At 48.4% G+C, this 15,920-nt stretch overlaps 1 protein-coding gene across 1 annotated transcript; it reads right to left on the bottom strand.

The window, feature by feature from the left end:
• Positions 1-1,182: 1,182 nt before the first annotated feature.
• On the bottom strand, positions 1,183-6,241 carry LOC139666373 (2-acylglycerol O-acyltransferase 2-B-like). The gene is made up of 5 exons (XM_071545564.1): positions 5,823-6,241; positions 3,707-3,885; positions 2,942-3,002; positions 2,062-2,205; positions 1,183-1,280 (listed from the first exon to the last, which is right to left on the bottom strand). Exons 1-5 carry the CDS (start codon positions 5,914-5,916, stop codon positions 1,183-1,185), a joined length of 576 nt encoding a protein of 191 aa, XP_071401665.1. The 5' UTR covers positions 5,917-6,241.
• Positions 6,242-15,920: the final 9,679 nt, after the last annotated feature.

Raw genomic sequence — 15,920 nt, 5'->3', positions numbered from 1 at the left:
AATAAAGTGCCAGTTCTACTGCAGAGTTGGTCCGGACTCTTAGTAAAAAGCTTGTTACCGGCTACGAGCCAGGCTAAGCTAAAACAGGCTAGCACAACACCAGAGGCTTCCCAGCTACGTTTCGGAGCCGCGGAAGCTGGAAAGATAACAAACTCTACTCTGATAACAAACCTTTAAATCAGAGTAAATGATGTTCTATCAGACAGATTCTCTTGTAGATTAGTCATGGAAAATGAGAACTGTGCGAGTTTTCCTTTTGAATCAAGCAGCAGAAAAGTTGTAGCCTGACGTGTTTGAGTTAATTTGCCTTACTTGACATCACACGTCCTGCGATGTGACTACTGAGCATGTGCACATCGCCATGACGATGCTGAAACGATATATCCTGCAGCCCTACTGGATGGCCAACAACTTTCTACAGCTCAACGCAGACAAGACTGAGGTTCTTGTCATTGATTCAGACAGTATCGTTTCCCAGGTTGCTCAGTGTGTTGGGTTCCTTTCCTCAGCTGTCCGGTCTAACCTTAGAAATCTTGTTATTTTTGATCAGGATGTACTTTGATCAACATAGTAAGTCTTGACCCGTACATGTTTTTTTCCATCTAAGAAACATTGCCAAACTCTCAGGTCTGTTGGGTCACCAGCTGAGTTGGAGATGATTATTCATGCCTTTATATCATCCTGCCTGGACTTCTGTGATTCCCTTCTCACCTGCCTCAGCCAGTCCTCTCTGGACCTCTCTGGTCTCCAGATGGTCCAGAACGCTGCTGCAAGGCTGCTGACCAGGTCCAGCAGGACGTCCCACATCACACCCATCTTAGCTTCATTACACTGGCTTCCCATCAAGTTTAGGATTCAGTTTAAGGTTCTTGTAATCACAGATAGAGCCCTGACCTGACGCACCAGATGGTTTGTTACACAGAACCATCTGGGAAGTCGTCCTTGGAAACTGTTTGGAAAGGTCAGGCACTTTCAAAAAATACTTGGCAGGTGATTGGATGAACCATCGGTCTATCACCGTCTATCACGGGCTAACTTCAACCAATCAGATCGACGAACCGTATAACCAAACTCTTGCTGAAGCCGGTCTGGAGAAAACATCTTTTCCATCCAGAAAAGCCTTCAGTGCCGTTCTTTGCTCTTTCAGTGAAGAAATCCTCTGCAGGTCAGAAGTAAGTGATGTCACAGCAGCATGTCAGCGGCCTCTTTAGGAGCCGCCATGTTGTGACCGAACAGTCGCTTCTCGCTGTCGTCACACCTAAGCCCCGCCCCCAGCCGCTCTCACAGGACGCCGATTGGTCAGACCCGCTGTGGTTTGGACACAAACGCAGAACTTGAAGCCTGGCAAGATGGATCCTCGCGTGATCGTGATCGTGATCTCACGAATCCAGCTGCCTCACAAGGTAAATAGAGCCCTGCATGGTCAGACAGCTGTGACCTGCTCCATCCCTACAGCTCCGTCCCTACAGCTCCGTCCCTACAGCTCCGTCCCTTCAGCTCCGTCCCTTCAGCTCCGTCCCTTCAGCTCCATCCCTACAGCTCCGTCCCTTCAGCTCCATCCCTTCAGCTCCGTCCCTTCAGCTCCATCCCTTCAGCTCCATCCCTTCAGCTCCATCCCTTCAGCTCCATCCCTTCAGCTCCATCCCTTCAGACCAGCAGGTCTCTCAGGTCTTCACCAGGCTGACCGCTCGTCCCTCGCTCCAGACTCAAAACTAAAGGTGATGGAGTTTGAAACTGTGGCTCCTAAACTGTGAACGCTCTTCCACTGGACTTCAGATCTTTGGTCTCTGCTGACTCTTTTAAAAAGCAGCTGAAGACTCTTCTGCTCAGACCGGCCTCCTGTGTCTGTAACTCTGTGTGTTTTTATGTCCTTTGTTTTTAAGTTTTATTGATTCTTACTATTTGATGGTCTTATTTGAACTATTTTACTCCTGTGAAGCACTTTGTGACTTTGGTCTGTGAAAGGTGCTGTATCAATAAACTTTACTTAGTGACAGACAGACAGACAGACAGACAGACAGGCAGGCAGACAGACAGGCAGGCAGACAGACAGGTTCCTACCTCCACACATGATGTAGTCTCTGAACAGAGGGACTCTGAACCAGAACGGCAGCATCAGCAGATGAGACTTCAGTCCAGGAAACAAACCAGAGAAACCTGTTGCCTCCGTGCAGAAGTTACCGAACGCCCCCGCTACCAGGACACCTGAGAGACAGACAGGTGGAGAGACAGACAGGTGGAGAGACAGACAGAGAAGTTACCGAACGCCCCCGCTACCAGGACACCTGAGAGACAGACAGGTGGAGAGACAGACAGGTGGAGAGACAGATAGAGAAGTTACCGAACGCCCCCGCTACCAGGACACCTGAGAGACAGACAGGTGGAGAGACAGACAGGTGGAGAGACAGATAGAGAAGTTACCGAACGCCCCCGCTACCAGGACACCTGAGAGACAGACAGGTAGAGAGACAGACAGAGAAGTTCCTGAACTGTGTTGAAGTTGCTGAACTGTGTTGTAGTTGATGAACTGTGTTGATGTTGCTGAACTGTGTTGAAGTTGCTGAACTGTGTTGAAGTTGCTGAACTGTGTTGATGTTGCTGAACTGTGTTGTAGTTGCTTAACTGTGTTGTAGTTGCTGAACTGTGTTGATGTTGCTGAACTGTGTTGAAGTTGCTGAACTGTGTTGATGTTGCTGAACTGTGTTGAAGTTGCTGAACTGTGTTGTAGTTGCTGAACTGAGTTGCAGTTGATGAACTGTTTTGTAGTTGCTGAACTGTATTGAAGTTGATGAACTGTGTTGTAGTTGCTTAACTGTGTTGTAGTTGATGAACTGTGTTGAAGTTGCTGAACTGTATTGAAGTTGATGAACTGTGTTGAAGTTGCTGAACTGTGTTGTAGTTGCTGAACTGTGTTGAAGTTGCTGAACTGCGTTGCTCTCACCATGAGGATGGAAGCCAAAGATATAGTTTTTCCTGGGATCCAAATCCGCTGTTTTAACCAACTGGAGAGAGAGACAGGCAGAGAGAGAGACAGGCAGAGAGAGAGAGAGACAGGCAGAGAGAGAGTGAGACAGGCAGAGAGAGAGACAGGCAGAGAGAGACAGAGAGAGACAGGCAGAGAGAGAGACAGAGACAGGCGGAGAGAGAGACAGACAGAGACAGAGAGACAGGCAGAGAGAGAGACAGGCAGAGAGAGAGACAGAGAGAGAGACAGACAGAGAGAGAGAGACAGGCAGAGAGAGAGACAGGCGGAGAGAGACAGGCAGAAAGAGACAGAGAGAGAGAGACAGAGAGAGACAGACAGAGAGAGAGACAGATAGAGAGACAGACAGAGAGAGAGACAGAGAGAGAGAGACAGACAGAGAGAGAGACAGGCAGAGAGAGAGAGAGGCGGAGAGAGACAGGCAGAAAGAGACAGAGAGAGAGAGACAGAGAGAGACAGACAGAGAAAGACAGATAGAGAGACAGACAGAGAGAGACAGATAGAGAGACAGACAGAGAGAGAGACAGAGAGAGAGAGACAGACAGAGAGAGAGACAGGCAGAGAGAGAGAGAGGCAGAGAGAGAGACAGACAGAGAGAGGGAGAGACAGGCAAATACAGAGAGAGTGAGACAGAAAGATAGAGAGTGAGACAGATATTAGAGGACTGCTGGGAAAGTGTCAAATGTCTGCAGATATATTGATCCATATGTTTATTGATCTTACTGATGTTGGGAAATAATCTCTGAAATGGTCCCAGACGCTCCAGCTCCTGACCCACTGTGACCTCCGACCTCCACAGGTGGGCGTGTCCCAGTCCAGCCACAGCCAACCAGCATACAGCAACGCCACGATCCACCAATCAGAGAGAGCCAGGAGCACGAAGCCTGCTAGACAGCACTGAGCTGAGAGAGAGACAGGTAGAGAGAGAGGGAGACAGGCAGAGAGACAGGCAGACAGAGGGAGACAGGCAGAGAGACAGGCAGAGAGAGGGAGACAGAGAGTGAGAGGGAGACAGGCAGAGAGACAGGTAGAGAGAGAGGCAGAGAGAGAGAGACAGGCAGAGAGACAGGCAGAGAGAGGGAGACAGGCAGAGAGACAGGCAGACAGAGGGAGACAGGCAGAGAGACAGGCAGAGAGAGGGAGACAGGCAGAGAGACAGGCAGAGAGAGGGAGACAGTCAGAGAGACAGGCAGAGAGACAGGCAAACAGAGGGAGACAGGCAGAGAGACAGGCAGAGAGACAGGCAGACAGAGGGAGACAGGCAGAGAGACAGGCAGAGAGAGAGAGACAGGCAGAGAGACAGGCAGAGAGACAGGCAGGCAGAGGGAGACAGGCAGAGAGACAGGCAGAGAGACAGGCAGACAGAGGGAGACAGGCAGAGAGACAGGCAGAGAGAGAGAGACAGGCAGAGAGACAGGCAGACAGAGGGAGACAGGCAGAGAGACAGGCAGAGAGACAGGCAGACAGAGGGAGACAGGCAGAGAGACAGGCAGAGAGAGAGAGACAGGCAGAGAGACAGGCAGACAGAGGGAGACAGGCAGAGAGACAGGCAGAGAGAGAGAGACAGTCAGAGAGACAGGCAGAGAGACAGGCAGACAGAGGGAGACAGGCAGAGAGACAGGCAGAGAGAGAGACAGGTAAACATCCAGCTGCTGATCACATGACCTGGTTAACATCGTCACAGAAACAAGTCAGCCGCTATGAACTCTGGGTAACGGAGGGCTGGTGGTGAGGGAGCCAGCTTCTGATTGGACAGTAGATGATCCAATCAGTGATGAATAATCAATAAAGTGATTAGAAACAGATAAACTGTGTGTGTGTGTGTGTGTGTGTGTGTGTGTGTGTGTGTGTGTGTGTGAGCCAACTGGGTGACAGTTCTGACCACTTCCTCTCTCACCCAGTCAGAACACACACTCACACTCACACACTCACACACACACACACGCACACACACACACACGCTCACACGCACACACACACACACACACACACACACACACACACACACTCACACACTCACACACTCACACACTCACACACACTCACACACACACACACACTCACCCAGTAGAACATAGGAATAAGTGAAGGTTAACAGACAGACAGACAGACAGACAGACAGACAGGCAGTCAGACAGACAGACAGACAGGCAGTCAGACAGACAGGTGGTCAGTCAGACAGACGGTCAGTCAGACAGACAGGTAGTCAGACAGACAGGCGGTCAGTCAGACAGACAGGGTCAGACAGACAGTCAGACAGACAGACAGGTAGTCAGACAGACAGACAGGCAGTCAGACAGACAGGCAGTCAGACAGACAGACAGACAGGCAGTCAGACAGACAGGTAATCAGTCAGACAGACAGGCAGTCAGACAGACAGGCAGTCAGACAGACAGGTAGTCAGACAGACAGACAGGCAGTCAGACAGACAGGCAGTCAGACAGGTAGTCAGACAGACAGACAGACAGGCAGTCAGACAGACAGGTAGTCAGACAGACAGACAGGCAGTCAGACAGACAGGCAGTCAGAGAGACAGACAGGTAGTCAGACAGACAGACAGACAGGCAGTCAGACAGACAGACAGGCAGTCAGACAGACAGACAGACAGGTAGTCAGACAGACAGGTAGTCAGACAGACAGACAGGTAGTCAGACAGACAGGCAGTCAGACAGACAGACAGGCAGTCAGACAGACAGACAGGTAGTCAGACAGACAGGCAGTCAGAGAGACAGACAGGTAGTCAGACAGACAGGTAGTCAGACAGACAGACAGACAGTCAGACAGACAGACAGACAGGCAGTCAGACAGACAGACAGGCAGTCAGACAGACAGGTCTCACCCAGCCCCAGGAAGGAGAAGATCCACTGCAGCACGGCGGCGGTCTGCAGCCTCCTCCGCAGCGGGATGTTCAGCGGGGCGAACTCGATCTTCATGCCGACAAACGCGCTCCTTCCCCCGGCCTGGTGCGCCTCGACCTCCCGGTGTCCGTGCCTGGGTGTCTGTTGTTCCGTCTGTGTTTTCTTGAACTGTCTGTTTGTCTTCTCTGTCCACGCTGTGATCCTGTTGACAGCAGATTTGGTTTCCAGCAGAAAGTGAAAAGTTTCCTGTTTTGTCGCCAATAATCACAATAATCGATCACAAAGTTAACAGTGTAGTAATAGTAAGTGTAGCGACGGTCTGACCGGCGGCTCGTGCCCGCACCGTTTCTCTGTAAACTGCTTTATTTCTTCACTTCAAAACTTTACAAACACGCTCCCGACCCCTCCCCACTGCGCATGCGCATTCGACCCTACTCCGGGTGGAACGCTCTCGGCCAATCGGACCTCAGGACGCGCACGAAAACAGTCGGGAGCCAGGCGCGTTCACGTCAGATCCTGGACACAGAGCAGAGGTTTCAGTCAGATTGGAAAATTTAATTAGATTGTATTTAAATAAGTGTGGATCAAATTATCTAGTTTATATTATAAAGTTGAATTAGATTACATTAGAATAAATGTATATCATATTATAACGTTTCTGTCAGATTATAAAGTTTAGATTAGATTATAAAAATCGAAGTGGATTTGATTAGAATAATATTGACCCTTTACCTGCTGGTCATTAATTTTGATCGATTGTTAATTAATATTGAATTAGAATAGAGCAGGACTCCAAATGTGTTACCTTTGGACCTTTGATTTTCAACCTTTTTCATATCATTCATTTAGTCCAGTTTAGAACCACAGACCCCATTTGATGAGACTTTGTCTCTCAGACCCAAATCTGAGAATATTTTTATTGTCAGATTTGATTTTGTCCAGAACTCCATGACTGTCTGTATTGTAGGAAGAGAGAAAACAGAGAAACTATGATCAGAACAGACATTCTTCTACATTCTCTAACTGTGTTGACCTCTTGTAAATTAAATAATGCTGAAGAACAATTCATACCAAGGACCCCTGGTGGTCCCCGGACCCCATGTTGAGAACCACTGGACTAACTTAGCACACAGACAAAATGTACCTGACGTTTATCTGGTCTCCTCTCCCCCCCCTCCAGGTAACTACCCCCGCCCCCCCCCCCCACTACGGCGGGGCCCCCAGTGCCAACTACAGCGGCCCCGGCCCGGGCCCGGGCCCCGGCCTGGCCAACAGCCTGGGGATGAACGCGGGCAGTCCCATGCACGGTCAGGGCCCGTCCACCCCGGCGGGCCGCGGGCCGGGCCCCGGGGCGGGGGGGCGGCCCTACCCCGGGGGGAACACCGTGGCTCCCGCCTCCCCCGGCATGCCGCAGCCCGCCGGACAGGGCACGGGGCCCCCGGGGCCAAACGCCAGCCGCAAGCCCCCCGAGGCCGGGCCCAACGCCAACTCCTCCTCCTCCTCTTCCTCCTCGTCCTCCTCCTCCTCTTCCTCCTCGTCCTCCTCCTCCTCCTCCTCCTCCTCCTCCTCCTCCTCCTCCTACCTCCTCGTCCTCCTCCTCCTCCTCCTCCTCCTCCTCCTCTTCCTCCTCCTCCTCCTCTTCCTCCTCATCCTCCTCCTCCTCCTCCTCCTCCTCCTCTTCCTCCTCCTCTTCCTCCTCCGCTCACAGCAGGTGAGTCTGACAGAACCGGCTCCTCTGCCTGGAAACATCTGGAGAAGTTCAGCAGAGGATTAGGGCCACGTGTGAAAAATCTCCCTGTGTGTTATATGGACAAACTTCACCTGTGTTTCACCTGGCATGAGGGGGAGGAGGTGAGTGGGTGAACTGTTCCTTTAACACTCACAACTCAAATACATTTTTCACATGTGGCCCTAATCCTCTTCCGTAGAACGTATGGAAAATCTATTTTATTAATTTCCAGGACTGAGGAATTTCACATTAAATCACCGGGGCTGACTCTTGATTAAAGTGTGTTTGTGAGTGTCTGTTTACACGTGTGTGTGTGTGTGTGTGTGTGTGTGTGTGTGTGTGTGTGTGTGTGTGTGTGTGTGTGTGTACATGTTGTCTGTTTACACGTGTGTGTGTGTGTGTGTGTGTGTGTGTGTGTGTGTGTGTGTGTGTGTGTACATGTTGTCTGTTTACATGTGTGTGTGTGTGTGTGTGTGTGTGTGTGTACATGTTGTCTGTTTACACGTGTGTGTGTGTGTGTGTGTGTGTGTGTGTGTGTGTGTGTGTGTGTGTGTGTACATGTTGTCTGTTTACACGTGTGTGTGTGTGTGTGTGTGTGTGTGTGTACATGTTGTCTGTTTACATGTGTGTGTGTGTGTGTGTGTGTGTGTGTGTGTAGTAAGTGTAGGTTGATCAGGTGGTTTCCTTTTAAAAGAATCTTCATTGTTTTCATTTAGCAGACCTCCAGGCCTGTCATTCAAACCAACCAAAGTTTTTGTTACCTCTCCTTCCCCCCCCCCCCCCCCCCCCGCCTCCTCCAACTACCCCCCCCCCCCCTCCCCCCCCTTGTATTACAATTGTATTATGTTTTGGTCTGGAGGATGAAACTATTCTGTTCTGTTCTGGTCTGTTCTGGTCTGGTCTGGTCTGTTCTGTTCTGGTCTGGTCTGGTCTGTTCTGTTCTGTTCTGGTCTGGTCTGGTCTGGTCTGTTCTGTTCTGTTCTGTTCTGGTCTGTTCTGGTCTGGTCTGTTCTGTTCTGGTCTGGTCTGGTCTGGTCTGTTCTGTTCTGTTCTGTTCTGGTCTGGTCTGGTCTGGTCTGTTCTGTTCTGTTCTGTTCTGTTCTGTTCTGGTCTGTTCTGTTCTGTTCTGTTCTGTTCTGTTCTGGTCTGTTCTGTTCTGTTCTGGTCTGGTCTGTTCTGGTCTGTTCTGTTCTGTTCTGTTCTGGTCTGTTCTGGTCTGTTCTGGTCTGGTCTGTTCTGTTCTGTTCTGTTCTGTTCTGGTCTGTTCTGTTCTGTTCTGTTCTGGTCTGTTCTGGTCTGTTCTGTTCTGGTCTGGTCTGTTCTGTTCTGGTCTGGTCTGGTCTGTTCTGTTCTGTTCTGGTCTGGTCTGGTCTGGTCTGTTCTGTTCTGTTCTGGTCTGTTCTGGTCTGGTCTGTTCTGTTCTGGTCTGGTCTGTTCTGTTCTGTTCTGGTCTGTTCTGGTCTGTTCTGGTCTGTTCTGTTCTGTTCTGTTCTGGTCTGGTCTGGTCTGGTCTGTTCTGTTCTGTTCTGGTCTGTTCTGGTCTGTTCTGTTCTGTTCTGTTCTGTTCTGTTCTGTTCTGTTCTGGTCTGTTCTGGTCTGGTCTGTTCTGGTCTGGTCTGTTCTGGTCTGTTCTGTTCTATTGTCCCTGTTGGCTCCACAGCGCTGGACTGACTTTCCCACTTTCTATTCAGTTCTATCTGAAACTTTATTGTCCTGTGAGTTTACAGTAAAACACAATAAAAACTAAATAAAATCTATAAAAATACAGAACAGAATAAACAGAATAATTAATAAGGAGATCCCCCCCCCCCCCCCCTGTATTACAATTGTATTATGTTTTGGTCTGGAGGATGAAACTATTCTATTCTGTTCTGTTCTGTTCTGTTCTGTTCTGGTCTGTTCTGGTCTGTTCTGTTCTGTTCTGTTCTGTTCTGTTCTGTTCTGGTCTGTTCTGGTCTGTTCTGTTCTGTTCTGTTCTGTTCTGGTCTGGTCTGTTCTGGTCTGTTCTGTTCTGTTCTGTTCTGTTCTGGTCTGGTCTGTTCTGGTCTGTTCTGTTCTGTTCTGTTCTGTTCTGTTCTGTTCTGTTCTGGTCTGGTCTGGTCTGTTCTGTTCTGTTCTGTTCTGTTCTGGTCTGGTCTGTTCTGTTCTGTTCTGGTCTGTTCTGGTCTGTTCTGGTCTGTTCTGTTCTGTTCTGTTCTGTTCTGTTCTGTTCTGGTCTGGTCTGTTCTGGTCTGTTCTGTTCTGTTCTGTTCTGTTCTGGTCTGGTCTGTTCTGGTCTGTTCTGTTCTGTTCTGTTCTGTTCTGTTCTGTTCTGTTCTGTTCTGTTCTGGTCTGGTCTGGTCTGTTCTGTTCTGTTCTGTTCTGGTCTGTTCTGGTCTGTTCTGTTCTGTTCTGTTCTGTTCTGTTCTGGTCTGGTCTGTTCTGGTCTGTTCTGTTCTGTTCTGTTCTGTTCTGGTCTGGTCTGTTCTGGTCTGTTCTGTTCTGTTCTGTTCTGTTCTGTTCTGTTCTGTTCTGTTCTGTTCTGGTCTGGTCTGGTCTGTTCTGTTCTGTTCTGTTCTGTTCTGGTCTGGTCTGTTCTGTTCTGTTCTGGTCTGTTCTGGTCTGTTCTGTTCTGTTCTGTTCTGTTCTGTTCTGGTCTGTTCTGGTCTGTTCTGTTCTGTTCTGGTCTGGTCTGTTCTGTTCTGGTCTGTTCTGTTCTGTTCTGTTCTGGTCTGTTCTGGTCTGGTCTGGTCTGTTCTGTTCTGTTCTGGTCTGTTCTGTTCTGTTCTGTTGTCCCTGTTGGCTCCACAGCGCTGGACTGACTTTCCCACTTTCTATTCAGTTCTATCTGAAACTTTATTGTCCTGTGAGTTTACAGTAAAACACAATAAAAACTAAATAAAATCTATAAAAACACAGAACAGAATAAACAGAATAATTAATAAGGAGATCCTCAAACTGATCAGATCAGATCAGATCAGATCAGATCAGATCAGATCAGATCAGATCAGAGAGAATGGGACAATATTTGCAAGAATGAATAAAAAAAGTTGATGGATCTTAGAACTGGACTCGTTCAGTTTAAGACTGGAACTGATACTGGACTCCATCAGATCACATCAGCTAGAGCTGAAGAACCCGCTTGGTGGAGGAGTGGAGGATCTGGAGGAACTCTAGTCCAGTGATGCTGAACCTGTCTGACCTCCAGGACCCTGATCCAGTCCACATCAGAGCCACAGACCATCTGATGAGATCTAGTCTCTCAGACCCAAACCTGAGAAGATGATTCAGTCCAGACCTCCATGACAGAGAAACTGATCACAGCATCACTCTGCTGCTTTCTCTCTCTGTTCACTTTAATGAAATCATGCTGAACTTTAATAATTCATCAGTTTGCTGTGGGACCCCCTGGAACCCTCTCAGGGACCCCCGGTGGCCCCCGGACCCCACGTTGAGAACCACCGCTCTAGCACATGAGTCCTTTAATCCTGGACTGCAGACTGGACATGTGGACCGTCTTATGCAGCTTGATTTTGTCACTCAAAGACAACGAAGAACACAAAGCCAGACAGAGAGGTCAAAGGTCAAAAGGCTCTCCGCCAAGGAGCGGGGCAGGAGGAGAGGACCGGTCCGGATCGTCCCAGACCGCCCCAGACCATCTCTGACTGTCCCAGACCGGTCTGGACTGTCCCAGACGTCCCGGACGATCTCAGACCGTCCCAGACCGACCCAGACTGTCCCAGACCGTCCCAGACCGGTCCGGACCGTCCCAGACCGTCCCGGACCGTCCCAGACCGTCCCGGACCGTCCCAGACCGTCCCAGAGGACATAGACCTTCCTCAACATCTGTGTCCCCGTCCCATGGCAGCTCAGTGTCTGTTACAGATGTTTCTGTTCATCTCCTGCTTCAGGATCAACAAAACAATGAGACGATTTCTTCAGTTCCGTTGGGTTCAGATGAAGCAGACCGGACCAAACACACACAGCTGCTTTCATCATGGACTCGAGTCAAACTGCCGAGTCGTCGGAAAGTTCACAGTTTTTTTACAGATCGGTTCCAAGTGTTTCTCAATAAACACTGAGCTGACTTTAAACCTCTGAACCAACCTGTCAATCATTTCACTGCTTTGACACAAAATGCTTTCAGTGACCACAACTTTCAAAAGTCCCAAGTCCCAAGGTGACTTGACACTTGACTGGACTTGGGTTCTGGTGACTTGAGACTTGACTTGACTTGGGTTCTGGTGACTTGAGACTTGACTTGACTTGGGTTCTGGTGACTTGGGACTTGACTTGGGTTCTGATGACTTGAAACTTGACTTGACTTGGGTTCTGGTGACTTGACACTTGACTTGTCTTGGGTTCTGGTGACTTGAGACTTGACTTGACTTGGGTTCTGGTGACTTGGGACTTGACTTGGGTTCTGATGACTTGAAACTTGACTTGACTTGGGTTCTGGTGACTTGAGACTTGACTTGACTTGGGTTCTGGTGACTTGGGACTTGACTTGACTTGGGTTCTGGTGACTTGGGACTTGACTTGGGTTCTGGTGACTTGAGACTTGACTTGACTTGGGTTCTGGTGACTTGGGACTGGACTTGGGTTCTGGTGACTTGGGACTTGACTCTGACTTGTACTCTGATGACTTGAAACGGTTTCTAAAGTCTTGACTTGAGATCTTGTGTTTGTGTAAATGACTCAGATTGAAAGTGATGAGATTTGTTCCAGCAGACGACTGAATTTAAATTCTGTTTTCTGAATTTGTATGGAATGATTGAATTTATTGAAGTTGAAACTGATTATAGAAATCAAACTCATGATGCTCTTACCAAGTTTTTATCCTATTAAAACCATATTGCATTGAAAAGTCCTAGATATTTAGTTTTCTTTAAGATATTAAATTGATACTGGACTCTTGATTTGTTCTGACTTGACTTGCTGTTCTACATTTAGACTTGAGACTTGACTTTAATGACTTGGACTTGACTTGGACTGGACTTGGTGCTCTACATTTAGACTTGGGACCTGACTTGTGGACTTGGTCACGCCTCTGGTCTAAACTGTCTCTGCAGCACATTTAGCAGATCTGTCCATTCTCTTTTTAAAACTCTTAAATTAAATCACAAATACTATTAGAATACACTGCTGTTGCTTGTTGCCATGGCTACACCTGGTGTGTGTGTGTGTGTGTGTGTGTGTGTGTGTGTGTGTGTGTGTGTGTGTGTGTGTGTGTGTGTGTGTGTGAGACAGTGTTTCATTCTCACTTTTGTTGCCGCTGTGCTTGTTGCTCGTTGCCATGGCTAAGTTTCGCCCGGACCAGGAGTGCGTCACCAGGTGTGTTTAACTCCTCCCTCCTCCCTCCCCCCTCTCTCTTCCTCTCTCCCTCTCTCTCTCTCTCTCTCTCTCTCTTTCCCTCTCTCTCTCTCTTCCTCTCTCCCTCTCTCTCTCTCTCCCTCCTCTCTCTCTCCCTCCTCTCTCTCTCCCTCCTCTCTCTCTCTCTCTCTCTCCCTCCTCTCTCTCTCTCTCTCTCTCCAGCCTAACCCTAGACCAGGTGTGTTTAACTCCTCCCTCCTCCCTCCTCCCTCCTCTCTCTCTCTCTCTCCAGGCAGGGCGAGCGAGGTTATAAAGGCTGAGGCTTTTCCTGTTGGATCAGTAGATCAGTGTTACCGTGACGACAACATGGACACCCTGCATGTGAGTACTACTCCTTCTACTGATTCTGCTTCTACTGATTCTACTGATTCTACTGTTTCTACTGTTTCTACTGTTTCTGTTTCTACTGCTTCTACTGCTTCTTCTGCTTCTACTTCTACTGATTCTGCTTCTACTGATTCTGATTCTACTGCTTCTACTGATTCTACTGTTTCTGATTCTACTGCTTCTGCTGCTTCTGATTCTACTGCTTCTACTGATTCTACTGTTTCTGATTCTACTGCTTCTGCTACTTCTGATTCTACTGCTTCTGCTTCTACTGCTTCTGCTTCTACTGCTTCTGATTCTACTGCTTCTGCTTCTACTGCTTCTGATTCTACTGATTCTACTGATTCTGCTTCTACTGCTTCTGATTCGACTGATTCTACTGATTCTGCTTCTACTGCTTCTGCTGCTTCTGATTCTACTGATTCTACTGATTTCTGCTTCTACTGCTTCTGATTCTACTGATTCTACTGCTTCTGCTTCTACTGCTTCTGCTGCTTCTGATTCTACTGATTCTGCTTCTACTGATTCTACTGCTTCTGATTCTACTGATTCTGCTTCTACTGCTTCTGCTGCTTCTGATTCTACTGATTCTGCTTCTACTGCTTCTGCTGCTTCTGCCTCTACTGATTCTGATTCTACTGTTTCTGCTTCTACTGCTTCTTCTGCTTCTACTTCTACTGATTCTGCTTCTACTGATTCTGCTTCTACTTCTACTGATTCTGCTTCTACTGATTCTGCTTCTACTGCTTCTGCTGCTTCTGATTCTACTGATTCTGCTTCTACTGTTTCTACTGTACAGTATTCTGAGTGTGAAACCTGATGCTCAGACTGTATGTTGAGTTCTAACAGGCAGAGCAGTGATACCTGCTGATGTGTTGGTTGGTGTGTTTATGTGTTTACGTGTTTACGTGTTTACGTGTTTACATGTTTACGTGTTTACGTGTTTACGTGTTTACATGTTTACGTGTTTACGTGTTTACGTGTTTACATGTTTACATGTTTACATGTTTATGTGTTTACGTGTTTACACGAGTTGAGCTGTGACCTTCCTGTCACTGGCCTGTGTGGTTTGACCAGGTCAGATCAGGTCAGACTGGCTGCATGTTATAAAAGAAACTTCCTGTGGCAGAAAACATGGAACTCCTGTCACACTGCATTATGGGTAGGGGCCAGTTGCATAAAGATAGACCCGGTCTTAGACAGAGAGATAACACAGTGTTATATAGAGATATGACACCGTGTCATACAGAGAGGTGACACCGTGTCATACAGAGAGGTGACACCGTGTCATACAGAGAGGTGACACCGTGTCATACAGAGAGGTGACACCGTGTCATACAGAGAGACGACACCGTGTCATATAGAGATATAACACGGTGTCATCTCTCTATGGTCTCAGACTTAAATGTGACCTGAAGTCAAACTTGCTGTATTTTACCTGTTCTACTACTTGTTGATTGCTGTAGATCTCTCACAGCTTGTTTCTCTCTCTAAAGACTCTCTCTCTTCTTCAGGCTCTTTCCAAAAACCAAAGATTTGCGTCTTTTATGAAACAGCTTCGGTATTTAAATTCCCGCTCTGACAGTTAGGCCGACTCGTTGCCATGACAACAAAGTTCTTCACTCATGATTATCCAGGGGGAAGGAGGCTCGCTGTCCCACCTCAACATAAGTCAGCTGTAATATTTAAGTAACAGACGGTCTGAAGGAGCCGAGTCTCAGACCGGTCCAGACTCCAGTCTGAACCACAGACTGGACCAGCAGATGGATCAGAGTGACATCACCACAGGCTGAGGTCCTGCTGCCATGTTGAGGAAGCCGGGGACAACGCAGCTCCGCCTGCTATTGGTCCGTGATCGGCGAGCTGCCTGATCACTGGACAGGAGACCTGTCAATCACTCAGAAAACAAACCGTTTGTTTTATAACCGTTAAATCTGTTAATGAGACAGTTATTTTGAAAATCGCCATACGGACACATATTAGAAGTTAGCTGCTGAGACAATAATCCCTTGTTGAACAAAATGTATTGACTTCATATTTTGAGTGAGGTTGAGCTGTGGTCCCATAGACATGAATGGAGTTGGGTGGGATTTAGAGTCTTTGTGGAGCCTCTAGTGGACGTTAGAGGAACTGCAGCTTCCAGACTCTTCCTGATTGGCTTAAGTTTTGGCTGCTTGGTCTTAAAGTTTCTTCATGCAGCCGGCCCAGATGTCAACATCAGGACTGTTGCTGTTGCTGTCAGTAGAGGATCTGGCAGGCCGGTGTGTTTGGGGGCGGGGCTAAACTGACAGACAGCAGCACTGATTGGTTGATCACAGACAGCAGACTCAGGCTCAGGGGTCAAAGGTTGAAGGCAGCAGCTGAACTGGGATCAGACTTTAACCAGAGAGCAGCTGATCCACAACCTGCTGCACATAAACTGAACTATCACACAGATCAATATTCTGGACAGGCTCCGCCCACAGGACCCGGTGAAAACAGTCATGTGACTGTCATGTGACCGTCATGTGACCGTCATGTGACCGTCAACTTTAAAGGAGCAGTTCACCCAAAATAAAGCTCTGTAGTTAAAGAACATGGAGCTGACAGTCATGTGACACTGAGTCTGCTCTCTTCAGCTCTCACACTCCCTTCTTATTGGACATGTGAAGGGGGGCGGAGCCTGTAGCAC

Source organism: Centroberyx affinis, unplaced genomic scaffold (genome assembly GCF_046629955.1).
Source record: "Centroberyx affinis isolate AG114_WGS23_722 - 3 ecotype Tasmania unplaced genomic scaffold, CSIRO-AGI_Caff_v1 ptg004963l_1, whole genome shotgun sequence".
NCBI lineage: Eukaryota > Metazoa > Chordata > Actinopteri > Beryciformes > Berycidae > Centroberyx > Centroberyx affinis.
Note: the sequence above shows the minus strand (reverse complement) of the source record. Positions and strands in the feature narration are given on the sequence as shown.

What these genes read in the sequence shown, in the direction of transcription:
- LOC139666373 (XM_071545564.1), bottom strand. Translation starts at nt 5,916, where the DNA reads ATGAAGATCGAGTTCGCCCCGCTGAACATCCCGCTGCGGAGGAGGCTG. An exon ending in CTTCTCCTTCCTGGGGCTGG is followed by an intron (nt 3,886 to 5,822) that starts GTGAGACCTGTC and finishes TCTCTCTCTCAG; the next exon opens with CTCAGTGCTGTCTAGCAGGC. An exon ending in GAGATTATTTCCCAACATCA is followed by an intron (nt 3,003 to 3,706) that starts GTAAGATCAATA and finishes CTCTCTCTCCAG; the next exon opens with TTGGTTAAAACAGCGGATTT.